The 20,987-nt window shown below is 42.6% G+C and overlaps 1 protein-coding gene across 2 annotated transcripts; it reads right to left on the bottom strand.

Annotated features, from left to right (window-relative positions):
* Nucleotides 1-2,923: 2,923 nt before the first annotated feature.
* On the bottom strand, nt 2,924-20,083 carry flvcr1 (FLVCR choline and heme transporter 1). 2 transcript variants are annotated; one of them, XR_013503439.1, is made up of 11 exons: nt 19,035-20,083; nt 18,013-18,157; nt 15,890-16,030; nt 13,953-14,020; nt 12,619-12,722; nt 9,917-10,027; nt 8,634-8,739; nt 8,427-8,538; nt 8,242-8,309; nt 5,000-5,317; nt 2,924-4,201 (listed from the first exon to the last, which is right to left on the bottom strand). XR_013503439.1 is itself a non-coding variant. In XM_078274810.1 (10 exons), the coding sequence occupies exons 1-10, from the start codon at nt 19,728-19,730 to the stop codon at nt 5,219-5,221; spliced, it is 1,650 nt and encodes a 549-aa protein (XP_078130936.1). In that variant the 5' UTR covers nt 19,731-20,083; the 3' UTR covers nt 2,924-5,218. The 2 variants fall into 2 exon arrangements, 1 of the variants encoding a protein (XP_078130936.1); XM_078274810.1 differs by having other exon boundaries at nt 2,924-5,317.
* Between the last annotated feature and the right edge of the window lie 904 nt (nt 20,084-20,987).

Here is a 20,987-nt window from a genome sequence, read left to right as displayed (position 1 = left end):
GGCCCCACAATTATACTGGACTCCCGGTTTTTGGACCCCACGAATATAGTTAAACAAGAACACACACACACACACACACACACACACACACACACACACACACACACACACACACACACACACACACACACACACACAGGTTTATTTTAATGTGGATTGTTCCGCTGCTGAAAATAGTCCCCAACAAATGCACTTCTTCCTCCTAAAAAACTACAGTGACCAGCTGGAATGACTTATGCCTTTTAAATTGTAAAGTATTAGCTATTATAAAGTATTTCACTTTTTGAACACACAAACGGCAAAAAATGAAAATACAATGTTGCCAAAAAAGGCAAGTTAAAGGTTCAGTAAGTGATGCCAACCCGTTCTCTATCTCTCAGCATCAGATACGGCGCTAAAATCATGGCACGTGCCCGAGCGTCCGTATTTCACGCGATGGGAGTGAGAACGTGTTGGCGATGCTGCGCAAAAAAATTTTGATATTTGAACTCAACTGCCTAACAAATACACCCCCCCCCCTGCAGAAGCTCCACCCCCCAGATTCAGGGACAGATAACTACTGGTCGGCTGGCACATTCGCATGCTCTTTTGGTCTGTTCATGGGATTTGTTGACAATGAGAAAAACAAGACTTTTGCGAGCCTTGTCCTTCATCCTTTCCACATTTATAGAAACAAATAAATATTTTCAACCAATAAGAAGTGAAACAGATTTAACAGTGGTTTGGAGAAACACGCGACCACGTTAAAGGTGTAAGGTATGTCAAACTAAATAAGTAAACAACGGACTCATATTCTCAGACTAGCCTGGTGAGACACACATTGAGCTGCGATAACTTTGTAATTATTTCCTTAAAATAACATGCCTTTTTGCCGTTTCTTTGAGGATGATCATTTTAAAATCTTGTTAGGGTGAAGACGACAATGTCTCATAAGAAAGGGGGTTGAACTGCTGCTACTCTTTGAAAAAGACTGCAGTTTGGACCAATCAAATTGTCAGGGCGGGCTTTATACGATGATGGACAGATGATCAACAGTAACCTAATCAACCACGTCACCAAAGAGCGCTTGGGTTCAATTTGTTTACAACAAAGATGGCTGCCGCTGGAGAATCGAGATGTGTAGATTCCGCCATGGCGTCTGTTATAGAAGATATCGACAGCGCGTTCATTTTAAAAGAGGAACAGAGAACCGCGATCAAGGCATTTGTCGATCGGAAAGATGTTTTTGCCGTCCTTCCTACGGGATTCGGCAAAAGTTTAATTCATCAGCTGGCCCCGATGGTCGCTAAGAAGATGGGGCGCGTCACACGTCACATACTCCGTTGCTCTGATTGGTTGGAGGTCTGTCCAGTTGAGTGCAGAGGCATTTTCTTTCCTGGTTCGGTTGAAACACGCCCCATAATCACAGCCCAGTGGAGCAGAATCAGACTCCCAAGTGCGATCGCCACTCTTCAGCTTCCCTACAGCGCCAACAGTGTGCAACGCTAACGTTAGCAATGGAGTCGGAGAACAAACTATTGGCACCGACCACAACACAGAGTCCCACACAAAGTTACCGCGTTATCAAAAAAACTAAATACGTTATATCCAGTGAAGCCTGACTGGCCGAACACGAATGTAACCGACGTCAGGAGAAAACTACCGTCAACATCGGCACGGCATTCGATTAAATGGATGGACTTTTGTTTAGTATTGGGGATCAAAACTGACCCCGTGCGGGCTTTCTTCCTATTGGAAAAGGTCAACTAAAATTACTGCAAAGTAGGGGTGGGGGAAAAAATCGATACAGCATAGTATCGCGATATTTTCCGTGGCAATACCGTATCGATACTGATACAAGTATCAGTCTATTATTATATATGTGTTGGTCAGTTTGTCTGCTTGACAATCCCATTTTGCAGCAATAAAATTGAAGTGAGATGAACAAACAGAGAAATGTATCTTTTTTTAGATAAAACAGATGTTGACAAAGTTTTCCTTTGGGGACATCATTTGAAATTGGGAAAACTCTGAAGTAATACATTGCAATGTATCGCAGAATATCGCGATATATTTAAAATCGCAATATCGTATTGTGACATAAGTATCGTCATCTGATGATTCCCACCCCTACTGCAAAGCATGCATTACATACATTGTTCTTTATTCTTATGGAATGGATTCATTATCCAGGTTATTATTGTATCTAATTTCTAAATTCAGCTGGGGGGTGAGCCAGCTGTCTGTATCTGTGTATTTGTGGTTTATGTTTCTTACAACACTGTTCTGCTTGTATGTGTTGTATATCTATGTATTTCGAAAATGAGATACTACATCTCAAGGGGCTATCCTTTCAATGAAATGGAATACATGTGAAATATATCGTGATATTGTGGTTTGAGCTGTTGGCCGATGAATGCTGACTGCAGTTCGCTTAATTACAATAACACGGAGTTTCTAAAGCATTCCAACATAGTACCTTTAAGTAAAACAAATACCTATACTTTCGAGTAACAAACGAGAAAGCTAGAAAAGAAAGCTACAAAAAAAAAAACGGAATTATTTTACACGACATAAATAAAACCAACAGATGGATCTTAAAAAACTAATTAGCATTTTTCTCTGTTACGAAAATAAATGAAGTCTTGTGTGCTTCTCCTGTCCAGCCTGCTTGCGTTGTTTCTACAGTAGACACCCCCCCCACCCACCCAGACGGCACTGTCCTTCTGTCTGTCGGCTGTCACGTACAGAGGGTGATAACCGTCAGGGGTCAACATTAAAAAAACACGTCTGAGATCATGCCTTTCTGTATAAAAAACGTGAAGTTGTGCGTTTGATTTCTTATTGTGCACTGAACGTGTTCACATTCTGCTTTTGGTCCGTCGTGGTTTTGGAGGAGAAACACTGCAGCACGGTTGCGTTGTTGTCAGGGAAGCCATTTTAGCAGCAACGTAATCTATACAGTACATATTTTACTACAGCAGTTCGTTATTTCTCTAATGTCATCATCTCTAAAAGTATAGTGTTTTGATTCTTGGTGTCAGATATGTCAGGGCTCTTTTTTTTGTTTTAAATGGCCTCTTCTTTCCTTCCCCTTCCCTGCAATCACGTTGTACCGTTTTCTTGGGGAGACTGAAGGGAAGGAAAAGAGGGGGAAAGCTCAGGGATGCACCCCTGGAATCTGAAAGCCAAATGCAATTCCTTTAAATGTTTCTAAAAGCTTTTTTTCTTTCTTTTGTTGCTGTACCGGGCGCAGTCAGTCACACGTATTTCAGTCAAGTATTTCACTCTCTCTATTTCTGGATCCCCGCAAATGAAAAGCAACATTCATATCTAAACCTGCGTCAAAAAAAAAAAAAGCTGCAAAGAAACACCTGCGAGGATTTCCGTAATTGTCTAAACCGCCAAGGATTTGCTGCCATGACATGTTTGACAAAGTCTGCAGACTAGAACACAGCACGCAAAAACTAGATGCAGCTGCTCCTTGGCCCGTCTAATATGCGCGCATCTTTGCAGAAAAATAAACATCGACGACTAATTATGACTATCTCAGTCATAATTAGGATTGGGCATCGAGAACCGGTTCCAACTTGGAATTGTTTCAAAAATTACGATTCTTTGAATTGCGATTATTGGAATCGTTTGGAAAATTTGGTTTCGTATCCGATCATTGGTTCCAAATTGAACACGTGCGAGTTTGGGTTTATAGCATCCAGCTTACTTCCAGGCGCTCGTGTTGCCGCCACGGAGCACAGTGAGCGGCTTTGTTTAAAGTGTGGCTTTATTTCACGTCGAAAAAGCCCGGTACAACTGTAAATCCCCATTGAATCAAAATAACATTTTCCTCTTATCTGTGAAATAAGCATGTGACCCGTTTCAACTCCACCCCTCAAAGAATCGGAATCGACAATCGGTAAGAACCGGAACCGAAAGGAAGAATCGGAATTGGAATCAGAATTGTTCAAATCAAAACGATGCCCAACCCCAGTCACAATGCAGCCTGAATGGAGTGCTGCTCGGGTGTGTGGGAAGTGTGGGAACCGGATTTCAGATGCGTTCCTCTTCAATCAAAAGGAAGCAATATTTACAGTGCGTTTGTACAACTTCAGTCCATGAAAGGAGAATTCAAGTAACCTCAGGAGACGTTGGCCCTGGGCAGTGGCCGCGGTTCCAAACCAAACAGAATGGCTCTCCGGTTCCTCCTTGCAGACACCCGGAGACTCTGAAGAAAATATATAAATATAAATACTTCACCTGGAGTTATTTTGTTTCAACTTCAGCAAACTTTGTGATGGTGATGTAGGAATTGGAAGCTTGTTTTTCTTTTGAAACCAGGTTTACATACAGGAACCAAACTAGGAGTGCCATGCTTCACAACAAGTGCAGCAGTTATAAAGTGCAGTGGAGCTTCTTCTGCATGACATTGCATTCCTGTTTTTATTTATTTTTACAAATCCTCCATAAATGTAGTCTATATCGACGACGTTTCATTTCCGGGATTGTTCAGGTGCCGCCGGAAATTCTACAGGATGTCCTTCAACTTCCTCTTTCTTTGTGTTGGCGTTCTAACCTCCGGTGGATTTCTGAGGACTATGGTTAACTGCTCCTCAGATCTCTGCAGGGTAAATCCAGACAGCTAGCTAGACTATCTGTCCAATCTGAGTTTTCTGTTCCACGACTAAAACTACTTTTGAACGTACACACGTTCCACCAAAACAAGTTCCTTCCCGAGGCTATTTTGCAGAGGCACCGTCATTGTGTCCCGCGCTCAGTGCCGCCCAAGACGACTGTGATTGGTTTAAAGAAATGCCAATAAACCAGAGCACGTTTTTCTCCCATCCCAGAATGATGTGTGGACTAGCCAGACCTTCCCCCTCAGTGCTGTGGAGGAGGGTCTGGCGATGCGAGACTAATCCTTAATGAAACCCAAAGTTCGGTAAATCGGATATCTTCTGTGCGGTGTGTGTGTGTGTGTGTGGGGGGGGGAGCGCTGACCCTTTGGGCCTTGTTGGTCACATACCTGGCTTTAATCCACTCTATACTGTGCTTTGCTGTGCTTGAGTAGAATTAGCATCATATCCAGAGCCTCCACCTTTCCACATTGTCGAGGAGCTTGACAATAAATAAAAAAATCAAAGTGCACCGCGAGGTACTTCACGTTTGCGAGTGCGGTGCCGACCAGTTTCCCAGGACAGCAGGGAGTTTCTTTGGTCGTGCTGCGATCCAGTGACTTGGCCGGTCACAGCGTCGTTTCACGGGAGAAGCTGATGGACGGTTCCATCTTGACTCCGTTGGTTTTCTTTTCTGAAGGGCAGTCCCCGGGACACTCAGTAGGAACCTAGGAGACAGAAAGCGAGACAGGCATTCAGATAGCGCCCAGCAAGACAAAGTCCTAAAGCACTTGTTGCAATTTAGAACAGCCAGGGATGAATCAGACAGACATTATAATGGAGTAGTGTTCACTTTAAGGTTAAGATAGATAGTCTTTATTGTCCATAGAGATAATCATTTCCACACATCTTCTTTTCATGTTCCATAGCACAAAACCACCTATAAAAACACATAACATGTAACACATATACAAAAAAACCCACATCACATTAAGACACTAGGGATCGACCGATATGGATTTTTTAGTGCCGATACAGATTTATTTTTCATCAGCCTTAGCCGATGACCGATACGGGCTGCCGATTTTCTTGAGCCGATATTTGGAGCCGATACTGCTTTTGCTCCCTCAATTTACATCACAAAAATGTAAACCCTGCCACACTGGATTTGTTTTCGGAATCTGCTCTGCCATTTCTTTAAAAATAATAAACAAAAACACAGATCAGTGTCACTTCTGCAATCATCTTACATTCATATCACCCAAATGATGTGTTGCAATGTGCATCATATGGATGGGTGCACTGCATAGGGTTAACTGTGCAAGGGTAAAAGGCTTTCATCAACATCTACAACACAGCCTTGATGATGCATTGCTTGCTGACATATTATAAGACAGATATAATCAGGTCATCACAAAATGTCCTTTGTCAACACATTTAAATAATTTAAGAAAACAATAAACCTGAAAAGTAGCCATTGAAATAAAGTGCTTGATTTGTAATTTAAGACTGCCATTGCCACATGCTGTGTCATTCATGTCTGACAGGCTGGGTGTGGGGAGACTGACAATATGTGTGATTTTAGTTTGTTTTTGCAGGTGGCGTTAGCATTGTGTAAAAACAGGGTGAGCAGTACAGCAGGGTGGGTTGGATGATGCTTTTGTAAAGTGTGTGGGGGGGGGGGCGGCAACAGAAAGGGCTTTCAGTTTGCGTATGACGTGTAGTCTTTGTTGGCAGTGACGTGTTCCTTGAAGTTGAGTTTATTGTCTATAATGAGTCCCAGGTATTTCACACTGCTGCCCTGTTCAACTGGTCAACAGGGCGCTGATAAATGAAATATGATGAGGATGGCGTGATTTGAAGCAGAGGACACCAATTATAAATGTGCTTCATTTTCACAAAGTCACTGAAGACACTCATTATTTCACTGTGACTGGCTGTGATCTTGCTTTTGCAAAGAAGTTCATTTTTTATAGAAAGGGGCCAATTTTGTGCCAAGTGTCTGCATTTAACCTCATTTAAAGAAGTGCAAATTGCACCCGGAGCACCGAGATGCTATTTGCTTGGCTGTGCAGTCAGGGATGCTTGGAGCATTACACGGTTTCCTTTCGTCTCATTTGTGCAGGTTTACCGGCCACAAAAGCCATGCAATTCTTTTGTGAATTCGCCAGTCAGTTTTCTTAATAAACCTGACACAAAAACGGGCCACGCAGTTGCAGCATCATTCTTCATTTTATATCTACAACACGTGGTTTGAGTTTACAACAAGATGTGGGAGTTTGATAAGTCTTATTATCGTGATTGTAGCATCTTTCAAATTATTCTGCAGAAAAATGAATTGATACCGGTGAAAATAGTTGCAGTCTTGTATTGCTTTCAGTCCATTCATCTCAATTTCTTTCTTTATAATACCACCAGGTGGCGACAAATAAAAACTAAATTGAAATCCTGCATAGTTGGACAAAACTGAGATTTCCACAAGTGAAAATTATCAATTTCCTATCTCATAATTTATCCCGCAAACCTCAAACTTGATTCTGTGATCTCGGAGGGAAAGCATGAGCTTAAGTTGGAAACCTCTTCACTAAGGATGACGAGAAAGGAGAGGATGGGTTTAATCAATGTCCTCCTCTGAAGGGCACTCCAACAGTGACTCAGCAGGGTGGTTGGAACATTAGGACTGATTGAAGAGTCCAGAAACAGAAACAGATTTAATGGCCTGGCTTGTCTGAAGGGTGCTTCAGAAATCATAAGAGATAATCAGCTGGTGGCGAAGTGAGGTTCAAGAAGATTTTATAGCTTTGTTTGTGTAGAGAGGAACGTTTGTTTGCCAGAACAGAAGGACAAAAGAGACTTAATGTCCAAACTGACATGAGACTCTGTTCAGGGAAGAGTACAGAAAGGTTCAAGAACCTGTCCCGTCTTAAGGACGCCAGAAGGAGAAAGAAATACTGAACAAAGATTAATAGCTGTCCGCTGTAAAGGGCACTCCACAGGGGAAAAGAAGGGATGAGAGATAGAAAGAAAAAGGAAATGGTAGAGCAAAGTGTGTGAAAATGAATAAAGATTTTGGGTACATTTGATATATTTTTTCAAAATGCTGAAAGAAATCCATCATCCAGAACGTCAACAAATACACCAAAATACTGAAAGCAGGGCGCTCAGTTGGTAGAGCATGCGCCCATATATAGAGGCTTAGTCCTCAACGCAGGGGGCCAGGGTTCAACTCCAGCCTACAGCCCTTTGCTGCATGTCATTCCCCCTCACTCTCTCCCCTTTCATTTCTTCAGCTGTCTTGTCAAATAAAGGCCTAAAAATGCCCCAAAAATAATCTTTAAAATACTGAAAGCAGAGAACATCTTCTGGGATCAAAAGCTACTTCCATGTTCTGAAATGTTCTACAGTTTCTATCAGTTTTCTTTCATTAAAATGTGGCAAAAGAGACTCGACAGATTGACTTATCCTTTTCTTAAAACCTGAACTGAAAAAAATGCCTCTGTCAGACTGCTCAAAGACTGATCAACTTGTTTCTAACAAGACAAAACATATTTTAGCAGTTACAGCCGACTTGTGCAAGGTGTGGCCAACGAATGTGACAAGATCTTTGTGCGTGTGTGAGTGTGTGTGTGCGTGTGTGTTTTTGTGTACTTACTGCTTGCAGCTGGTTGCTGTCTGCTCCCATGTTGACATTGTGTCTTTTCAGTTCTGACTTAATTAAGGCTGGAACATGAAACAAGGAAACGTTACATTTCTAATGTTTAATTTGACATGCAGAGATGAACACACACACAGACACACACACGCACACACACAGACACACGCGCACACACAGCCTACCAGTGAGCAGTATTCCCAAGAAGATCCAGGCGCAGAGGAAGATATTTCCAATCAGTGGGTTGTGTTCTGTGGTGAGTTTGCCCTGAATCAGCGTGAAAATGATCCCAAATAGCTGTGGGCACATACAAACACACAGACACACACTTAATGAATGTGAAAGGAAGTCCTGTAGCACCTTTTGGTCACTTTTGAGGAACTTTGTGATACCTGAGCAAAAGCATTGAGGAGTCCCGACGACGTTCCTTCAGACTCCGGGTAGGTGATCTCCACTCCGAACTCAAAGCCCAGAGGCAGATAACCCGTCATGAAGAACCTAAAACGCAGACGTCAGACTCATCAGTTTCAAGGTATTCATTGTCATGTGCACAATATTACAAAGAAGATAAGATGGATACGATAAGATAAACGTTTATTGCCACTGCGCAGAGACCCATATAATGAAATTGTGAGCACCACAACTGAAGGTGCATTAGGGATCCTGACACTAACCTTACTAACGATATGTCCGATGTTACGTGTGTTAGATTAACTTACAGACATATAGTTAGGCTAAAACTGACATTTGGATATTTGACTTGGTAACAAAATGCTTGCTGCAGACGTAAACTATCGTTAGTAAGGTCAGTGTCAGGATCCCACAGTCTTCCCTTTCTTCCTGCTGATTCCTCACATCTGTGTTCTCTTTTGACTTCATAAAAGTTCTGTTTTTCGGGTCGGCAGCTTACAAAAACTTAAGCCACAGGTCATTTACCCTGTTGGTGGTGAATATCACCACACAGCAGCACTTAGGCATTTTTCTGTTGTTTGCTAGCAGACAAAACTGGCAATGAGGCCCCTGCAATACAAGTCAATGGAGAGCGGAGAGTTGTCCCCTTTTTCCTGGGTTTTTTCCAGCCAAATCTTTACCGGTCCAATCAGTGAACAGAGGGAGTGGCTGAGAACGATGACGTTGAGGTCGTGCGCTAGTTTGAGTTGTAGTTCCGTAATGGCGGCGGAGAAAGATGCGAGCGAAGCCATTCGGTCTGTTGTGGCAACACTGCCGAATATCCAGAAGTTAAAGCCCGAGCAAGAACAATCTTTGCTGAGTTGTGTTGGGGGCCATGATGTTGTGGCCCTCCTCCCCACGGGGTTCAGGAACAGTTTGATTTTTTCCAGCTCCCTCCGTTAGTGGTGAAGGAGTTGGCTAAGGCTAACGCTAGCGATGCTAAGCCAACGTCACGACCAAACGTTAGCGATTGGTTATGGCAGATCCAGAGTGGCTTGTCAATGGAGAGTGGCCAGACTCTCTGTACAAATGAAATGGACCAGAGTCTGGTAGGACCAGGCTAGTGGACCAGAGTCTGGTAGGACCAGGCTAGTGGACCAGAGTCTGGTAGGACCAGGCTAAGAAAGTGTGTCCAAACTTTTGAACGGTACTGTATATATAATATAAATCTATAATGTGCAAAAAATGTGCTACAGCACGTAACTAAGCGTGTCATTACCCTTACCCCAGGGCTCCAGCAGTGATGAAGACCAGGTAGATGTTGTTGAGGTCCAGAGTGAAGGTGAAGACCACCATGCCCAGAAACGACAGGCCGTACACGATCAGGGTGGTCATCCTGTAAAGCACAGACTCTCACTTATCTCATTACTTTCTGTGACAGGAGATTAGTCACCAATCAAAAAACAACGTGTGACTTCTGAGCGCTGCACGATATGAGGGAAATTATAAAGCACAGTAATGTTGTTTAATGCGATAACGATATTGCTTATGATAGACAAACAGATATCACAGTGTACTCAGTTCTGCTGCTGTCAGTATTCTGCTAAAATAAAACTATTGCTAGTTGAATTTAAAACAAATAAAAGAAAATCATTTCCAACTTTCTTTTATTGAACAAATTGAATTGAATATGAAAGGAAGCCTTAAAAAAGAACGACAGCTACATTTTAAAATGTAGTCTTTCACGATATGCCGCAGCCATATGTGTACTGGGCTAGTTAATATTGCGATGACAATTAAAAAAAAACGATATATCGTGCAGCCCTAGTTACTTCTGTGAACATCCTCTGCCATCTCAAGCTAGGATTCATTTTCCTCCCACTTGTGTTGTAAAGTTGCGTTTCAATGGATGAAAACATCCCATTCTTTGGATTTTACGGAGGCACATTAAACTCTGCTCGCAGAAATAGAACCTGATCTGACTAAACCTACAGGTTTAGGTGGGGTCGGGATTTCATTTCTCTTAAAGTACTCATATTATGCTCATTTTCAGGTTTATAATTTACATGGTTTAATTTTCAAAAAACACCATATGTTTGTTGTACTGCACATTGCTGCAGCTCCTCTTTTCACCCTGTGTGTTGAGCTCTCTGTTTTAGCTACAGAGTGAGACATCTCACTTCTGTTCCATCTTTGCTGGGAGTCGCACATGATCAGTAACTAGGTAAGGACTACTAGCCAGTCAGAAGCAGAGTATGAGGGCGTGCCCTGACAGTACCTAGGTAAGGACTACTAGCCAGTCAGAAGCAGAGTATGAGGGCGTGTCCCTGACAGTACCTAGGTAAGGACTACTAGCCAGTCAGAAGCAGAGTATGAGGGCGTGTCCTGACAGTAGCTAGGTAAGGACTACTAGCCAGTCAGAAGCAGAGTATGAGGGCGTACCCTGACAGTAAGTGAAGGCTGGACTACAATAGAGCTGTTTGGAGCAGTTTGTGAACAGTGTTTTCTGTTGGAGATGGTAAGTCCCTTTGGGGTGGACTTTGGGCTTTTTCACTTTGTAAACCTATAATGTGCACAAAAAAAGATATATAACACAATAAAGGAAAGGGAAAAAGCCAAAAAGCATAATATCAGCACTTTAACTTCCTCCAACTAGGTTGTCTCAGGTTTCATTTGACCTTATTTAACCTCCCAGCTGTTTTGTTCTCACATGAAAGCTGATATGAAATCTGATATTACACTGTATGGCCAAAGGTATGTGGACACGCCCGTCTTAGTTCCAATGAAGAGAAAATCTTAATGCTTCAGCAAACAACGATAAACTACACACCTTCTTATACTACCTTCTTTCAACTCTGTGCTGCTATAAACAAAGCCAGCTCATTTCAAAGGATCCGAGGGACGCTTTACATGAAGGCAAAACATGTAACACTCAGACAGAACGTACGAAACTAAATAAATAAATGGACTTAGTGGTGGCAAAGTTTGCAGGGAATAACAGGATTCAACTGAGTGTGGAGGCTGTGGTGAACAGGTGTGTTTTGAGGATTTTTCTTTTTTTAAATATATATAAAATAATTTGTCGTCACTGTCAACCACTGTCACAGAAACCTTGTATCTCCATATTTCGTCATTTAAATGTTTTTGTAATGAATCAATGCTATTGGTCACCCTTCACGTCTGTCTGTGGGTCCAACAAATATTTAAACAGTGATGAGGAGATTTTGTCTGACTTCGTCTGAGGTAAATAGCTCAATGAAATGTTTTCACATTAGCCTTTTTTTCATATCCTGAAGAGAAGCAGAGCTGGTTAGGGTTATGAAGGCATGGATGAGGGTCTCTGCCACAGACTATGTTAGTGACGAGCGGCGTCTGGAGATGGTTTTGAGATGGTAGGAAGCAGATTGGCTGTGTGACTGAAATGAGAGGGTGGAGTCCAGAACAACGCCCGGGTTGCCGACTCCCAGGGGCAGGCAGTAATCGATGCTCACATCGAGCAGACGATCTCCAATAGGGCTGCAACTAACGATTATTTTTATTGTCGAATAATCTGTTGATTACTTTCTCAATTAATCGATAACTTGTTTGGTAGGGGTGCACGGTTCAGAAAATGTCACGATTCAATATCGATTTTTAGGCCAGTAGCCCTTCAACCAAGGGCTTTTCCCTTTATTGACAGTGGATAGACCAGAAAGGGGGAGAGAGATGGGGGATGACAAGCAGCAAAGGGCAGCAGGTCGGATTCTGCGCCGCTGCAGGACTCAGCCAACATGGGGCGAACACTCTTACTGGGTGAGCTAGAGGCCACCCCAGTGTCCACATACTTTTGACCATGCAATATCTAAGCCTGATTTGTTTTTAGAGCCACCAAGTCTTTTTTTTACTATTCACAAAAATCGGCTGCATTACAATACAACCTATGTATGTGTTTGTGAGAAATTGTCCTAAAATGAACAGGTGGGAAAAGTGTGTGAATGCGTTTCCTACTTGTATGTCTTTGTGTGGTCCAGCCACAGACCACAGAGGATGGAGCCGACCATTCCAGCAACAACCAGAGTCAGACCAATTCTCCCAGCATTCAACTCCTGGTTCTGAGGAGAGGAGAGGAGAGGAGAGGAGAGGAGAAGAGAAGAGAAGAGAAGAGAAGAGAAGAGAAGAGAAGACAAGAGAAGAGAAGAGAAGAGAGGAGAGGAGAGGAGAAGAGAAGAGAGGAGAGGAGAAGAGTTAATATAGCCTAAGTGGGAACAAACAGCTGTCATTTACAAATGCTTTTGTGCTCCTTTAAACTCATCAAATCTGAGCCGAAACGTTAAGGTTGCACTTCCAGGTGGACTTTAAGCCAGTCACATGTTTGTAAATGTGTATGTATGTATGTGTGAGGGTTGTTAGCTCAGGGGAGTCAGGGATTTACAGTGTTTCTGGTGGGAGAGAGCTGTAAAGTCATCTGACAGGTAAGCTGAGAGAGTTTTATGAGTTCATGGAGGGGTGAACATCTCTAAGTGTCTGTGTGTGACAGGGATATAGCATGTACTGCTAAGAAAAACATAAACTGAATGAGCATAAGCATTTCAGTAAGTCAGTCTGTGTGTGTGTGTGTGTGTGTGTGTGTGTGTGTGTGTGTGTGTGTGTGTGTGTGTGTGTGTGCGTGTACACTGAGTGTGTTATGGTGGGCAGCAGGCATGCGTGAACACAGCTAATGAACTCAGACAATAAGCTCATGTCAAATCAAAGCCGTCAGAAGTGTCTTTGTTGCTTTTTCTCTCAGTGCCTCTCTTTCTCTCTCGGTCTGTCTTTCCATCCACCGTAAAGCTTTCATCCACCTGTTTTTATGTACATTTTAAACATGAATGGGAACACCAGAATAGAGGTGTTGCAAACTGATTTCACGTGCATTCTGTCATTACCTTTTGAGGTATTCTGTTAATAACTGAGGTATTGTACGAGTGGAAAACTGAAGCTCGACATTCACCCTCTGCAGAAAATGAAGATCTGCACCAAATTTCATTGTAGTCCATCTCGTATAGCTGTCAAGATATTCACTCTGGACCAAAGTGTTGGATGACAAACTAACCATTGGACCAAGTCAGCGACTATCATCATTCCTAGAGCCACTCCTGCTGTGTGAAGCAGCTAAAAAGCTTTTTAATGCCGCAAAGATGATGTCCCAGTCATAGATAGAAATAACGTAATGGTTGTCAAGAGGGCCGTCCTTTAAAAACCGGGGTAAGAAGACAGGAGTGAGGGCAATTCTGAGATTAAAGAGTTTTCATTCCCTCATCATTAACTCCCAGCTGTTTGTGTTTGTGTGTTGTTGTTTTTACCTCATAGCAGGACATGATCATCTGGTTGAGAAGTGTGGAGACAGAGTAGAAGGAGCCAGTCATTATACCTGCAAGCAAACAGACACAAAGGCTGCGTTCCATTAGTAGTTCCACTTTCCCCCGTTCACTTCGTTTCTTGACATTTTACAGACCAAACAGCTAATTCATTAATTAATCGACAGATTCATCGACAATGGAAATAATTGTGAGTTGCAGCCCTACCGGCAAGTACAACGATCTAGGTAAATATTAATACAAATTGCCTATATTACATGTTATAGTAAAATAGCAAGCTATCAATGAGGTTGTAGTAAGAAAAGACGCTCCGTTTCCAGAGTTCAAATTTCAGCAAACGTTCCTCAGCAGGTTTAAACGAGGCCTGGTGGCCTTTCAACTTATCACACAGACACCTCCAGTTCTCAGTGCTGGTGTATCTTTTAAGTGTTTTTAAGAGGCTTTTAGGGTCAGACGGTTTAAGGACTTAGTTAAAAATCTAGACTATGAACGAGCAACGGCTCCCAAGAATACGATACGGCAACAAAATTGGATCTGAGAGTCCACAAAATGCTGTAAAACAGGGATGCTCAACTTGCTTTGCTTACACTTTTGCAAACTGACAGAAGGCCAGGGGCCAGTTAATAAACCTCCTTCAGTATTTATCAGATCAAAACAACCTTGCATACAACAGTTGTCATTTGGTTAAATTAGTGGTTTAGAATTGGTATGAGGTGGCAAAAAAAAAGGCAAATTCATCCTTCCAATTTTCATTAAATTGCCCGTTTCCACCCTTTCAACGTTTGCTGTCCTCATGCGTCTTTGTGAGAGGCAAATCCAGCCGCAGCAGCCGGCCCGCACAGGTCGGGTGTACGCAAGGGCGTTTCAAGGATTTGAGGACTTTCAGGGCTTAGAGCAGTTTATAAACAAGCTCTATTTTGATGTTGTTGTTTTTTTAATGCACTCTGGTACATTATTTACATTCAAAGTACAAAAAAAATCCCAGTGTGAAGCTGTTTTTTTTATTGGGTAACACTTTACTTGAAGGTATCTACATAAAGACGCTGACACACAGAGCCGATAATCGGCCATCGGACCGTGTGGCGAGGTCGGTGACTCGAGTCTGTTCGGTGTGTCCCGTGCCGTCGTCCGTCGGAGGAGCCGTCGGCCTTTATTATATTCCGACATGCTCAGTCGGAGACAGGGCAGTCGGGACTCACCCGGAAATGGCGAGCGGATGAGCCGCTCAAAATCTGATGACCTTTGTCGATCTGAAATGAAGACAGATTCAGCAACTGCACGGCCTATTTCTCGCTTAAAACGTTTTCAGAAACACGTTTCGGTGAACTATTTTAGTACAATATGCGATAGTATTCTGAACGAGCCGCCATGACAGTCCAATCAGCTGCCGGTTTTCATTTTCTGGGAAACAATACAGAGAAGCGCCGCCTGCTGCTATGGATTATTATGGACGCTATGGATTATTATGGGCGTATTACGCACAGAGCGTACGCTCAAGTCGGCATCGCCTCAGTGTGTTTTGAGGCATTTTTTTGGACCTCGGGGACCCGACTGATCAGTCCGACTGCCTTTTCTGCAGACGGTCGGCCGTCTGGTTGGTGTGTAACAGCTCTGAGAGTGACATAGTCATGACACATGAACCCTAACCCCAACTCTAACCCTAACAATAACTTGTCATGACAAAACCGAATGACACTTCCTAAAAGAAGCGTTACGTCATAAACGTTTATGACTTGTTTATAATGTTTATGACACGTTCATGACAGTGTCATGTCACTCTTATGTAGATACCTTCAAGTGAAGTGTAACCTTTTATTGTGTATTAGAAAAAGGGCCGGGGCCATCCGGCACTCTATCACGGCCCAGATTTGGTTAAAAACCACTCAAAGGTTCCCACTGATCTGGTGATGTTTCACACTTACCGTAGCTGACCAGCAGGAGGACGAATGCTTTGTTCTTCATCAGGTTGAAGATGGACTGTTTGTAGGAGTAATCTTCAGAAAGGGAGCTTGGGAGGACAGCCTGCGAGTGACTGGGAGGGAGGAGAGGGCGGTCCTTTATCACTGCAGAACACACACAGACAGTTTGGGTGAGCTTGCTAGGCCTCTCATTGGTCAACCAGATAAACATATAAATACATAAATACAAAGACCGTAAATAACACAATATATGAACACAGGGATCCTCTAAATGAGCCAAGAGGGCTTTTTATTATGCCCGATTTTAGGGCTGCACAATATATCGTTTTTTTACCGTCATCACGATCAACTGGCGCAATATACATATCGCAAAAGGTTGCGACATATCGCAATAGACACTACGAGATTTTATGTTAGTTGAAAGAAAATATCAGTAGACAACTGCATTTTAAAGTGTAACTGTCATTCTTTTTGAGTGGTGCCTTATTGCGGTTATTATCAATGTGTTCAATAAAAAAATGTTAGAAATGATTTCCTTTTATTTGTTTTAAATATCAACAAGCAATTTGTTGTATTTTAGAAGAATACTGAAAGCAGCAGAAAGGCAGAACTGAGTACATTTTAATATCTGTTAATTTATCGCAAGTAATATCGTTATCGCGATATTCAACAACGTTATCGCGTATCGCATATTTTCCTCATATCGTGCAGCCCTTCCCGATTTAGACAACAGGTCCTCCAAACTATACAATACTGTAGGTTTTTTATTTCTACCCTCTAATATGACCGACAAGGAGCGTGTCATAAATTAGCGCCCCTAGCGGTGGCAGGAAATACAGTTACAGTTTTACGCAAATATCGGCCCGATATATCAGCCGGCCGATAAAATCGGACTATCACTACGTCATCTTACAGATGAAAAGCGTCAGAATTTGTCGAGTTGGGAATGAGAACGGGTTGAAATATTATACTTTGTCGTCCACCAGAGGGCGCTGTCACTATAAACATAAGTATGGGCCATAATTGCTGCTTGAGCAAACAACTTATGTGGCCGTTTTTTTCCGGGAAGCGGGGTCTTGATTATGATGTACTTTCAATAATTGAATACGTTATCACTGAATACTTATGTTTTTCGTTAACGGAAGTGTCAAGTCTTCCCTACATTACCACTATTTACACTGGATGGATATCAGCGTACTTTACAGATCAGGTTATATCTTTATGTGACCCATCAGTATAAAAATCAAAGGACAAAAAAATGTGCTTGAAATGGATAATCCAATAAACGTCATGTCTACTTTTATTATAGTCAAACTTACATAATCACTGTGTAATACAGCAATAAGGGTTACAGTGACTCTACTTTTTTTCTGCATTTGAATGGCTGGTTGAAACCACAGCCACAGTGTCAACATCGCATGTTTGCATATCTTCTGATGTCAATTCAAAGCGACAGTGTGATTTCACCCTTCCCACCAACACAAACTCCACCCTTTTTCTCGCCAAAACACATGCATGGAGCATGCATCGTTGACATACATGCAAGCGTAACCCTGCGTAACCCTTCACCACAGGTCTTTCCTTAACCTAAACCTAATCCTATTCTTATCTTAATCCTTAACTCAAAGTGCTGATCCTTAACTGGTCATTTATGGATTAAAGGAGCAGCAAAATGTCCACTGTGGAAGATTTCTGGAATATTTCCATCCTTGTGAGGTAATCTGGTCCTGAGATGGGCAAGAACACACACACACACACACACACACACACACACACACACACACACACACACACACACACACAATTCCTCTAGTCAACTCACATGACTTTGTACGACAAATCCCCAGCAACGATGCATCGTGAATCGTTTAAAGTGCTCATATTATGCTCATTTTTAGGTTCATAATTTATTTAGAGGTTTTACCAGAACAGGTTTATGTGGTTTAATTTTCAGAAAACACCATATTTTTGTCAGTGTCACTTTTGATATGGGAGTTGGGGTTAGTAGAGTGTATTGTTTAATCCCTAATATGTATGCAAAGCAGTGTGTGTGTGTGTGTGTGTGTGTGTGTGTGTGTGTGTGTGTGTGTGTGTGTGTGTGTGTGTGTGCGCGTGTGTGTGTTTACCTATGACAGCGAGGATGAAGAGGAAGGTGGAGACAGCGGCGGTGCCGTAGAACATGATGCTGATGTTGTGACCCGTGAGTTTGACATCGTCGGGCGTGTTGGGAACCAAAACTGGAGGTAACAGGAAGCCTATGGCGGTTCCCAACTAGGGACGAGAGACATAGAAAGACACACAGAGAGAGATAGAAATATCATTTACTAAGATTTTATACAGTGTGTTGTCATATTCTGAATGTAAACATTAACCTGGTGCATTATAACAAAATACTTGAGGGTTGCTTCTTGCTTGTACAATTCACAGCAGAAGTTCTCTGAGAATCTCTTTTATATCCAAGCAAAACTGGTAATGTTACTGAAATGTCCCTAACCTAATTGATTTCCAATCGGAAATGTAATCAAAACGGGACCAGGTGAATCGGAATTGAATTGAATTTAGTCTTCTATTCTAATGGCTCCATCCCCCTTCCATGACTTTTTTCCTACTCTATTCTGCTGGAAGGGGGGGGGGGGGGTAAGTAAAAGTACAAACGTGTCAGCATCCAAATATAGGCTACTTAAAGTACAAGTATTCATCATGCAGAATAACCCAAATCAGAATACTATATTATAATTGATGCACTATACACCACTTTCATGTTGCAGCTAGTATGCTGTGGCTAATTTCCAATACTAAATTGCTATCTTAATAACATCATATTGTTTGATTTCTATTTTTATTTAGTAATCTGACTCTGCTAAGTAACTAAACCTGTCAAGATAAATGCAGGTAATATACATGGAAATACTCAAGTAGAGTAGCCTACAAAACCTCAGAATTGTGTAAGTTACTTGAGTAAATGTACTTAGTTACTTTCCACCATTGTCTGCTGGCTCCATCTCTCTTCACTTCACCTCCAATTCTTCCATGACTCTATTATATTATATTTTATTCTATTGTATTGGCTATCTATTCCACTTAATGTCTAACCAACACATTATAAAATATAGCCTATCAATAATATGTTGCGCGCGCACACACTGACCTGGTTCCCCAGCACGGCCGCGGCGCACGCGGTGGAAACCTCACCGGGTCCGAACCACACCGAGGCGACGCGGGAAGGCAGGCCGAGGATGAACACCTGCGCCACGGAGCAGACGACCTGCGCAGTGACGGTGACTCCGAACAGCTCGGGGCTTACGCTGGCGCACTTCAGCCAGGCGCCGATGCAGTTGAGGCCGGCGCCCAGCAGGGCCGTGAGCCGCAGACCCTTCCGGTCCAGCAGCCAGGTAGCCGGGAAGATGAGAGGAATGTAGACGACCATGTAGACGATGGAGAGCCAGTCCACCTTGTCGTTAGTCACCCCGTAGTACCGCGTGAACACGTTGGCTATGATGCTGTACTGGATCCACTGGAAGGCGTTCACCAAAGAGTACAGGCTGAAAACTAAGAGCACGGCGAACCTGCGCGGGTACAGTTTAGTCTCTAGCTTTGTCCCCTGCTTCTCCTCCGCCTCCCCGCCTCCACCGTTAGGCAGCATCGCCTCTCTCTCATCCGCCAGCACTTCCTTCTCCTGCTCCAGCGCCCTGCTGTCGGTGTCTGTCTCCCCAGCCCCGCCCGTCTTTGCTGCTTCGTATGTCGGCTCCGCGCATCTTTCGGGAGTCTTCCTGCCGACCGTGATGTCGTCAGGTGCGCCGGTATCCGCGCGCAGATGCTCCTGCACGAGGTCGCCGGCAACCATAATGCCTGTTTGATGCTTTTCTTCTTTTCTTTCCTCCGCTGCTGCTGTAGTTCGACGTCAGGGTGTGACAACTAGGACCGAGTTACAGGAAGCTAGAAAACGCAGCACAGAGTGGTTTCTTCATTCGGTTAGGCGAGTCTTCTCGTTACGGAACATCAATGACTATAATATGAACCAGACTCTACTCATCAAAACGACGCACTTTAACACGCCATACTCATCATAAAATATCCGGGTGTTCTCCTTCTTTTCTCCTCTCCGGCCATCATGCTGCCGGTCTTGTGCGTATCTCTCTCTCTCTCTATCTCTATCTCTATCTCTCTGTCTCTCTCTCTCTCTGTTGCGGTTACCCTTCTATGTCCCTCTATCTATTGTTCAGCCGACGCTGACACGTGGCCTTCCGATGCTAATGAGCCAATAGTAGAGCAGCAAGCGTAGTAGGACTATCTTTAGCCCACGGGTGTAAATGAACGCAACAGCTTATACAGTGAATATTAGTACAGTGAATTATAGTAAACTGTAACTTTGTTACAAGTCGAATAAGTCTACTAAGTTGCTGTAATGTAAATGTAATTTACTAATAAACATACATTACAAATGTATGACTGGTATTATTACATTTATGTATGTTTAGACAAAGGTTATTATGTCTTTAATAGCGATATTACACAAATTATTATTGAAATGTTAATGGATATTTTAAATGAAAGGGCTGCTCTTTTTTTTATTTATAGACCTTAATAAACAGCCGAGTACACGTAAATATGTTTCATCTCAGTTTAAGCTCATAAGAATTTACAGTTTGCTGTTCTTCAAGACCTGATCAGCTAAATGCTGAAATGTAAATGTAAACAATTAAATAAATAATGAAACAAATCCATAAAAATGACAAATATAAAAAAAATTAAATAAAAAACGTGCAGGCCTGTGATGGTGCTGCTTGGTCCTTATATGCCAATTAGTCTGTCCATGTGCTCAGGCCATTATCTGCTCTAATCCTGATCACCGTTTGACCCGCTGGGACTTTGTCCTGCAGGTACAAGCTGCAGGACAAAGTCTGATCATTTTGTATACACACATTTAAATGTTTCATCCATAAATGTGGAATTCAGCACCACACACTTGGGCCAGTGTTAGTTAACCATGAAAATGTAGAAACATACATTTTATACCTAAGAACTTATTCTAGGTGTGTTTGGTCCGAACTGTGCTCTGTTAAAGGTGCTGTGTTCCAGTAGAACTATATGAAGCAGGTCA

Source organism: Sander vitreus, chromosome 18, assembly GCF_031162955.1.
Source record: "Sander vitreus isolate 19-12246 chromosome 18, sanVit1, whole genome shotgun sequence".
In the NCBI taxonomy this organism is placed as follows: domain Eukaryota; kingdom Metazoa; phylum Chordata; class Actinopteri; order Perciformes; family Percidae; genus Sander; species Sander vitreus.
Note: the sequence above shows the minus strand (reverse complement) of the source record. Positions and strands in the feature narration are given on the sequence as shown.

Excerpts from the sequence above, each read along its gene's own strand:
- flvcr1 (XM_078274810.1), bottom strand. The coding sequence starts at position 19,730 with ATGGTTGCCGGCGACCTCGTGCAGGAGCATCTGCGCGCGGATACCGGC. Across the intron at positions 10,028-12,618 it reads GACCACACAAAGACATACAA|GATGACCACCCTGATCGTGT; the intron begins GTAGGAAACGCA and ends TGTGCTTTACAG. Across the intron at positions 5,318-8,241 it reads ACAGCAACCAGCTGCAAGCA|GTTCCTACTGAGTGTCCCGG; the intron begins GTAAGTACACAA and ends TCTGTCTCCTAG.